Source organism: Sesamum indicum, linkage group LG16 (assembly GCF_000512975.1).
Source record: "Sesamum indicum cultivar Zhongzhi No. 13 linkage group LG16, S_indicum_v1.0, whole genome shotgun sequence".
Classification (NCBI taxonomy): Eukaryota; Viridiplantae; Streptophyta; class Magnoliopsida; order Lamiales; family Pedaliaceae; genus Sesamum; species Sesamum indicum.
The window spans coordinates 596,730-607,383 of record NC_026160.1 but is presented as its reverse complement, the minus strand read 5'-3'; the positions used below and the strand labels follow the sequence as shown (position 1 = coordinate 607,383).

The window sequence follows — 10,654 nt, the reverse complement described above, 5'->3', positions numbered from 1 at the left end:
TATTACAATTATATCAAGAGATATTTTTTCGATATAAATAAGGACGACAAGTGGTCGGATTTGTCTGTTACCTTATGTTTGTATTTCTGTTTTGAGTGTTTTATTTTGTATTTTGGAGATAGAGAGTGAAAAATAGAGATAAATAAATATGTGTTGAAAATAGATGGTATGTTTGAATTTGTGTTTTGAAGTAATTTAAAATATTTTAAAATAAGTGGTGTAAGGTTTGATGTTGGGATTTGGGAGACAAAAATCACTGTTCATTATCAAATCATATCTCTTTTATATATATTTTTATATATAAATATGTATATATAATATTGTATGTTTAATATTATATTTTTTGGAGACAAAAATCACTGCTTATTATCAAATCATGTCTTTTTTATATTATTAAATGAATATATATATTATATACAGAAAGTTGAAAAATAAAAAAAACACACAAATAAGGTGTAAAAATACAAAAACAAACATTAGGTGCGTTTTATCTTGTTTCGGAAAATGCGAGAATATAAATCCAAACATTGCCTATATTTTCTGGACTCGTATCGACTTGTTTCAAGTTTGGGATCTGACGAGTTTTTTTTTTTTTTTTTTTTGTAAAGGTAATTTTTATTAAATAAAAAAAAAGTATAATAGTACAATACGGGATTTGACGAGTTGGACCCGTTAGATACTGTGACGGTTTAAATTTTTTTATAATAGTAAGATATATTTTTAAAAAATAATAATACTATAACTTTGTAGATATGTATGAGGCCGTATATAATATTGTGAAAATTAAGGATTTTTTTTTTCGTAAAATTTATATGTCTTCGTAATTTTAGACTTTGAAATGTTAAAATTCTAAAAAATGTGTCGATTATATATACTTGAAAGATACAGCTTGTTTTAATATCTTTATTTTAATTTACCAAAAGTATTAATTTCTTTTATATATTATTTAAGTATAAATAAAATATACACATACATTTAATTAGTATATGTATAAAATTTATAAAAACATATAAAAGGGGAAATATTAAGAGAATCTTTTTCAGGTGATGCACTGATAATAAATAATGAATCCCTAATAGACATCCATGCAAGTTCATTATCATTTTTTTTTTCTGAATAATATATCGATTCAACTAATATATTAATATAATTAATATTAATAAATAAATTATACTAATTTAATAAATAAATGAGATAAATACCCACACATTTGATGGAATTCGCTCGAATCCATGACTTCGAACTTATTTATGAAATCTCAGTTTTAACCTCAGCCTCAACCACTGAGTTAAGATATCATTGGTTTTGCATTATCACTTGTGATGCACGTTTTAGTAAAATTCGTTTGTCCCTGCAGATAATTCCGTTAAATTGTAGTTAAAAATTTAATAGGTATATTTTTTTGGTAGAATTCAAATGTCACTATAATATTTTTTTTAAAAATTAATTATTATTCCAAAATAAATTCTCTTATAATTTATTATGCAGCCGTCGAGCCAAATTAAGTGGGGGCTTTAATAGAGTTTACCATATCAAATTTTATTGAGGTTGTCTCTAATATATATTGATACGTACCGAAATCCAATAACACCACAACAGTCGAAGAATCTACGTGAAAATTCTAAGACTGCTTGAAGACTTTGCACTTGTCCTGAGAAACTTGTGACCATCCAAATGGTCATTAACAGTTAACCCAAAAATCTAGGAAGTGGTTACCAACTGCTGGATTTGGCCAATCCTTCTGATTTATCATGTTACGTTGAGAATATATATGACAATGTTTTGTTGTTCGTCGAGTAATCTTGTTGAATCAAATATATTTTGGAGCCTACCACATCAGTCTAAACTTAGAAGATATGCATTGGATATCTTCTTGGTTTAGGTCACCAGGATTGAGCTTGCCATACTGACCGGTGAGGGCTCGGTCCTTTGTTTTGAGCTTTTGAAAAAATAATCGAAGATCCATATTATATATATATATATATGTATATATTTCGACAAATTTTGTTATTAAATGTGTCATTTTTTATTAAAAAAAAATTACAGAGCTTAATTGTCAACTTTGATTCCAAACGGACTAATATTGTCATCCATAATTACAAGACTAAATTGCAATTTTTGTAATTTCAAATATAGTGAAATTTGGGCACGTGCGCCTCACATGAGTCCAAAATTCAAACCACATTGCAATTTCTGGCAAATTTCGTCTATAATGTGCCTTCTAATTGTATGGCTTAATCATCAAATTTAATTCTAATAAAATTAAAATTGACATACCATAATTAGGACAGTAATATTACAATTTCCTCATTAGTCAGCAGTAGTTGTCATTGTCAATAAATGTGTCAACTTTTAGGTATTGTTGGTGAGTTATTAGGACTACATGTGACCAAAAAAAAATTCAAACAGTCCAAAACTACCCAAATTAAATTGAATCAAATTATTTTTTAAACCACAATTCTAAATTTAAAGTAAAATTGCACCGCACAATTAATTTAGTTTTAATTTAGAGTTTTAAAAAAAACCACCAACAACCACACCGCAAAGCCAGATATATAATTAATTTTTTAATTATATATATATAATAATATAATAAAATAATTAATTCTTTAGGCAATTTCATATTCAAACTATATAATCTCAAAGTTCATATATTATCAAAGATCCATATTGCAAAGTCAATCTTTGTAAAATTTATATTTGTAATATGTCCATAATCGACCCTTGCTCTTTGTTGGATTACTATATACGTTCTTATTATTTAATCTACTTAAAGTTGGGAAGAGTGTTGGTGGTCTATACTGCATAATGTTGGTCTTTCTTAATAGCTACATACAAATACTTGTTTCATTTTTTTTTTATTTTTGTTAGTCTCGACGTCTTATTTTTGTTATAAGTATTAAAATCACCAAACCACTAAAAGCCGCACCTTTGATTTTAGTTTTTAAAAGTGACAATTTAAAAATTTATTTTATAAACCGTTAATGGAAATTTAATTTTAAAAAAATCGAAACCATACCATGAGACCCCTTAATTAGGCCAGCTTCTCCCTTTTGACTTCACACCCATTTCAGCATTCAGACAAAGAAGGATGATGAAGTACAACTAATTTCTAGAATCATTAATAACAAGCTTCGGGTTTAATGTAATTTGGTCGAATATCATATTATAAATGAGTAAATTATTCCATTATAAAAAAAATTACGATTTATCTCCTATCATAAAAGGATAATTTGCTCATTTACAATATCACATGGAGTTGCTCGCATCTTTTCCTAACAAGTACCCTTTATACCTTTTTTTTTTCGGTCAATTACATTCACCTCATTCGGGTTTTGTATTTTTTAAAAAAAAAAAATCAATGAATTTGTTTAGAAGACTAAAATTCCAAATCCACATAGTTTTGATAGAAGAATTCAATAACGTGTGGAGATTTTATTTTATTTTAATAATAGGTGTCTTTCTACTTTAATAGTAATTGTTGATTATATATAATTATGTGATATTAATAATTGATATAATTGTCGATTCTTGTTAAATATAAATATTTAATATTAATAAATATAATTTATTTATTTAATAAATAATAATTCATCACTTTTACTTAAAAAAAAATCCGAAGACTAATATTGAAGGACAGTCTTTGTCAAATATTAAAAAGTTAAGGTGGATATCAACAACCCATTTTTTGTTAAAACTAAACCACTTTTCAATTGATACTATAGATGAGTACCTTGGGTGGCTTTTGACTAATTTATCATAAAATAATGGGTTAATTTCATTTTGTCATTCGAACTATGGCTGTTTTTACATTTTGACATATTAACTTTTTTTTTATATTAACATATTATTTTAACTTTACAAAATTTTGCGTTTTGTTATTTATAACTGTTTTTCAATCAAGTTTTTTATCGAAAAAAATCATATGCAGTGCACATGTGATATTTAAGGGTTATGAGATGTGATATTTTCCACTATGCCCCTATAACAAAAATTCAATTTTAAAAGTAATATTAAAAATTTTACTTAATTACATTTTTTTATTTCAATATATAGGCACTAATTTAGTTTCGGTTCTCAAAGTAGTTTGGCCGTTAAATTATAGTCCACGTGAAACGCACGTGAGGTCAGTTTAGGAGGAAAAGTTGGCCAATTTTCCCGCTTTTATGACCAGTAGTTGGTTTATATACAGGGATTTTTGGTAACCAATAAAATTTTTGGAAGAAAATTTAATCCATAATTACTCTGTAAATTGTGTTATTTGATTGTCTTTTGAATTATTCCATAATTTTTTATAAACTTGTTGGAAGAGATTGCACTTATTTTCTTTTTCTTTCTTTTTTCTTTTTCTTTTCCTTTTGCAGTCGACGCACCAAAATCAGGAAAAAATCATAAGAAAAAAAATTAAAAATAATTATTATTTCCTCGTATCCAATCACAAAAAAGGCGTGAAAAATGACTCACTTTTCCTCCCGTATTAGCCTCACGTGCGTTTCACACGAAGAAATAAATTTGTCAAAAATCATCGAACTTTAGGTACCAAAACTGATGACGAGGAGTTTGAGGGACAAATATCGAATTATTACTTATATATAAGGACAAAAAATGTAATTAACCCTTGAAAATTTAGGAGGTATGACGAAGTTAATTCTCTAGAGTTTGTAAATAAAATCTCAAGTTTTCCCAGAAGAACAAAAAAAAAAAAAAAAAAAAAAGAGGTCAACCAATCCCTGATAAATGCTAGACAATGGCTTCCCAACCATCTGTTTTGCTCCATATAACAAAGCAAAGTTCTTGTCCAAGTTTAGTCTAAGCATAATCGTAATCAATCACACGGCAAGTAGTATAATGAACTCACCATATAATTAATATTAATCACATAATAAGAATATTATACTTACGTGTAATTAGTTCAGGTCTGACCAGATTCGATCTAGGCTAAAATTTCCCGTACGACAAGATACTTTTGTTTAAACGGCTTCAAGAACCTGTTCCGAGTCCATACAAGTTTCTCAGCTGCAACAAGATCCATCTGAAAGAATTTTAGGATAAATTCCGAGAATCGCAAAGCAAAAAAATATTTGCATATATGCTTCATTCGATGAAATTATACACCTATATGTGAGACAAATATTAAACTTCCCTCGCTATAGATAATCGAAACAAACAAAAGATGCAAAGGGGATATATTATACTTCAAAGAGATCATTCGAGTTTTATGTATATGTGGTGTCGCTTTATCAACTTCGTGTGCATAATCTTCTCAAGTAACCCAATTGCGAAGGAAGCGCTCCTTGAACTCTTGCAAGTCTACAAGACTGTTCCGTGAAAAGCTTATATGTTGACGGCCTCTTCCATGGAATGATCCCGAAGTCGTCGTTGAAGTCTTCCATCCCTTCAACCAGGAACTGCCAGACTAAAGCTCCAGCACCGGCCTTGTTTCTTAAGGCAGATTTGTAAATGACATCGTAAATCACTTTGTACATTCTCTCTCGCTGAGTGGGGGTGAAATCATTGTTCTCAGTGGATAATCCGAATTCTGTGAACATTACAGGCTTTTTCAGCTCTTTATCGCCGTCCTCAATGTGAGATAGCATCCACTTGTAGACGAATTTTAGCTTGTATTCGAAGTCTGGATTGTGAGTCCTGCCAAAAGGATCCAATCAACATACATTCTATATTCAACAGAAAAGAGAAGATGTTTAAGTGACCTTATAAGCTCTTTAAAAACATCTTAGAAGCTGAACTTATTAGATACTGCAAACTGTTTGGTAAATTTTTCCGTATATGAGCTTACACGATCCAAAAACAAGTTCTTAGGAGCTTATAAGCTCCTTCAAAGAAAGTACGGAGTTCCAAACTTATTTTCAAAATCCCGACAATTTGGTTTATTTTTTCTAATAAATTAAAATTTGCAATCAGTAACATATTATAAGCTCCACAATCTTATTTATTCAAACACTTTAATAACTTCTTTTTAGAATAAGATTTAACATATTATAAGCTCAAAAAATATTTTATAAGACATGTACTTATAAGATCTTATAAATAACCTTAGTCAAACACCCGTTTAGTCTGCCGACTTCACAGTGCAATAGTAGATATATTGGAAAGTCGAGCGTGGATTTGCAAGCATCTTTGTAAAGGACAACCACAATGCTTTACGGTACTTCCTCAAACTTATCTCAAAAGGAAAATGCGTAGGTGAAAATTGTAGACATGGGCAAGCACTTCAACATGACAATTGAACTTCACATTTTCAACTTGCCCTGTTCTTTAATATGTTTTCCCTTTGTCCCTAATTTTACTTCTACAGTCTCTCTAAGGTTCATAAACTGAGTATCTGTCTTAGGATTTTTCCAAGCTTTGTCCTCATATACCGAATGTTAGATAATTTATGCAGGCAAGTAAAGGGACAAGCAACACAGTATATACGCAAAACAATCAATAGAAATGAAGATAGCTGCGCACCAGTGATCAGGGTAAATATGAACCGATGCGAAATCAACAGCTGAGATCTTTGAATTTCGAATAAAATCAGTTCCAACATCAGCTGCCCAGAACTCGGGATTGACTGTTAGTCTTTTGGGACTTTTAGGTCCGTAAAATCCTTCAAGGCCCACTGTTATCATATGGTTCCTGTCAATTGATTTCACGAAAGCCGACATTTCTTCTATCCAATCCTGCAGTTGCATGAAATATAAGTATATCTTCATCATCAAATGCAAATCATGATGATGCTAAAAGACTCTCTTGAAATAAAAGATATAAGTAGCTCGGGATATGTCCAAAAAAATAATGGTTTCGACGGCACAACTCAAATAGTTATAAAATTGATTGTAATCTTATAGAGGGTAGCAACTGGCTGCAAAACACCAACAGAAATTCACTGATGTAACAAATTAACACCAATAGTGTTGTTGTTGGTCTTCATGATTTAAAGGGACAGTCATATGCAACCCCCCCCCCCACCCCCCCGGTCAGCTTTTGGTGGTAGAAAATAGTAGCTGGAAACTGTTAATTGTCTTTTTAACCTCTCTGGAAAATAACCAAGAAAAAAGAAAAGAAAAGAACGAACAAATTAAATATTGTATGAATGAAAAAATACCTATCAAGTTTTAAATTTAAAAATTTCAAGTCTCCTCTCTTCTCCCATCTCTTTTCTCTCTCTACAGTCTACACACACACACACAGGGGTAAGTATATAAGACATAACATAAATGCACAAAAGATATTTGGATGTGCAGGGTGGGGTTGGTTGCGGTGGGGGTGGGGAGACTGGGGAGATGGTGTGTTGGGAAAAGAAAATAAGAGAAATATGAGGACGGACATACAGGAGAGAAATAAAAGAAATTATTATGTATTTGATTTTATAAAAATAATGAAAAAAGGTTTTGAACATCTTTACTATTGCTTGATTGATTATATATAATATTACTTCATGATAATTGTCAAATTATTAATTAAATTATATTTTTATAAGTTAATTACTTTTTAGCTATGTGTTTAATACATTTAAATTATTTGTCACTAATTAATTAACTAGTGGAAAACTTCAGAAAAAATATTCTAATTACTTTAATTTATTTACTTGATTAATATAAATCTACTCATGGTTAAATTATTTTTCAAGTGATTAACTAATGAACTAGTAGACTGTAGATAAACACATTTTTTGTTTCTTTTAACTTTTACTTGATTAATTACATAAGTTTTAGCTATTTCTCCAGCATTAATTGAACTTATTAAAATAAGATTATTAACTATATTATATTAGCTTAATAACACTAAGGAAAAATTAAAATTTAATTTGACGGCAGCACCTTACAGTTACACCCTTGTGTTTAGCTAAAATAACACCTTTGCACCTCGCATCTGCGGGGTGAAAGGATATCTTTGTTGGTGATGTCGTTAGTAGACATAAGTCAAAATCGAACACCAAAAGTCAGAGGGACATTTCAAGGATCTCTGGATGGCATCATCATATCCCAGGCTGGAAAACTCGCCAGGGCGGCGCATGTAATTAACACCAAAGAGGGGTTTGCATGTAATTTCCACTACCAATAGATAGATTGTCATATGACCAAACTTCAAAGAGTCTGTAAGTAATTAGTCCAAAATTTAATACAACTGACATAAATACTAAAATAGTTCCAAGTCCTTTGTCATGAAGAAGATCAGAACAAAATTGAGTTCAAAGAACCTCAAAGATCAATCAACCTTCAATATGATGTATCTTGAATATTTCTATGAGTTTTAAGAGGATAAAAATTTGCTATTTACCTGAAGTGTATCACCAGATTTATCAGTTATACAGCGGGGTTCGTTGATTAACTCCCAGGCAAGGATTGTTGGATCGTCCCTGTACTCGACTCCCGTTATTGAGTTCTTCCTTGTTAGAACAGTCTGCCAAATGTGAAATTAGAAAATATTGTTAAATAATGGTTGATAACAATTACTGAAAATATTAAATTGAGAACAAAGATAAAAGGGGAAGGAAGCTTCGCTTATTTTTGGCAACTGGAAAGGATAATGCTGATGGAGAATAATCTACATCATTTCTGTAGTTATGAGAAGATTTAGAAAACTTAAGCGGTTTGTCTCAATAGAAACGACAAAAAGAGAGAGGTATGGGGGCGGGTGGGCGCGACTGAAATTTCTTTCTTTTCTTTTCTTTTCTCTTCAGCTTCCTAAATTTGTTCCTCCGTTCTTAGCTTCTTATTAACAACAGTGTTGATACCAATTATGTTCATTATAAATTAATACCTGCTAATACTTTATTAATTAGAAGTGCGAGAATGTTTAGCTAAGTACAAGACATATATTTGAAGTAAAATCATAGTATTGACAATATTTATTGAGAATTTTCAATGGAGCTCTTCAACGTGCAGATTGCAACATATTGAGGCAATACAATGTTGAATAATATAAAATCAACGCAGATATAATTTCGAAAAAACACGGAGATGTTAAGCTGCAAAGTAAGTTACCAAAATCATCAGAAAGATAAGTGCAAGTATTAATAGCAACATGACCTCACTGGCAGTTTTTATAGTCTGGATTGATCGATCATTTAAGATTGCTTTTGGAATAACTAGCAGCATCACACTTCATGTTTTTGTGTTCTCAAGTGCAACATAAATTGAAACACGAGAATGTTGAAACAAAGACTAGAAATTTCTGGAAAGGAGGGAATAAAAATGCGTTTGGGAACTCCTACTGTCAAACTGCTTCAATTCCAGAAATGCATATTACTAATAAAATGAGAAGGAAGGAGAAAAATAAAATGGTTTATGCAGCTAAGTCCTGTATCTTCTCCTAGAAAATTAAGATGAAGGGACATAGTTGAGGAATTTTAGTGGTATAGTAATGGAAATTTGTCAATACGCTGACAGAAACAAAAGCATAGATCCACTGTTCCCGGTAAATATTTCTTTGTATGACAACTAGCAAAGATTTTGTATACCAAAATGTACACTGTAAAGAAACTTCGCCATATTTGTTTATATGAAACAAATATCCACCTTTGGCCTTTGGGCATAGTAAATCCTTCTCATAGCTTTGCAAGAGCTCATTCAAGAAGATCAAGACAAGATTTTCCATTCCAGAAAAGTCGTCCTTTTAATGAGAGAAAGTTTGAAATCAAGGACTCGTATGGATAGTACCATAACATTCAAATGTGGCAGGCAATATGATGTATGTCGACAAGAGTTTATATTCCTAAATTTGGAAAGGAAATCCAAAAGTCTCACAGTCATGATGTAAACCTTTCACTGGGTTTACGGCAAGACAAAAGAAAATCGTAGTTTGTATTTTCTTGATCAAATTTGCAGTTCAAGCATGCCAGTTCTCCCAATTTAAAGATTGCAAAAACAAAGTTACCTTAACATAATTCTTGAAATAACGCCGTATTGATGGGTCATAAAAGAACGAATCGTTAGAAGAACTTAAACCGACACCTTCTTCCCATGCCCACTTAACATATTGTGTCTTTCCACCATATGCTTGCAAGTTATTGACCAAGCATAGTATTAGTCTTATTCCATATCTCCTAGATTCTGCAATGACATGATCCAACGCCTGTAATAATGCATGTAAGCATTAAATCGGATTATCCATAAAAGTATAACAGCAATAAATGACAATGTAGGATGGGTAATATAAGGCAGGGCGTCAACATAAGTTCAATACAGAAAACTGAAAGAAACCAGTATATTCAAAAGTTAGTGGGTCATTACCATGATTTGGTCGAAAACAACGAGCACTTTACACAAGGACACTAACACCCACAAGCTTACACAGACAAACACCATCACTATGCTAACTAATTCTAGATTACAATTCAAATACATCCAAATTATGTTTTTACTTTCTGCAATTTTAACTAAATAGAGGAACTTTTCAAGTAAGAGTAAAACACTAAAACAGCAAAAATATAATAAAAAAATAGCATTGTGAACTCAAATGAACCAAGAGATTTGGACTGTACTGCTCCATATCCAAACATCAAAGAATAGCTCTTAAAAAGAATTAAACAACGGATCGAATCTTTAAGTTAGACTAACGATAAATTAGAAACAAAGATCAAACTAGCAGCAATCAACTCCAACGCTATACAAATAATCATACTGACAACAAACTTTCTCTTACTCTG

At 30.7% G+C, this 10,654-nt stretch overlaps 1 protein-coding gene across 1 annotated transcript in view; it reads right to left on the bottom strand.

Annotated features, from left to right (window-relative positions):
- LOC105178480 (mannan endo-1,4-beta-mannosidase 2-like) overlaps nt 5,050-10,654 on the bottom strand; it is a gene marked incomplete in the record, with an annotated part of 6,570 nt that continues 965 nt past the window's right edge. Inside the window, 4 exon segments of the mRNA XM_011101960.2 lie at nt 5,050-5,646; nt 6,472-6,683; nt 8,284-8,406; nt 9,883-10,080. Of these exon segments, the coding sequence (XP_011100262.1) occupies nt 5,241-5,646; nt 6,472-6,683; nt 8,284-8,406; nt 9,883-10,080 (939 nt within the window).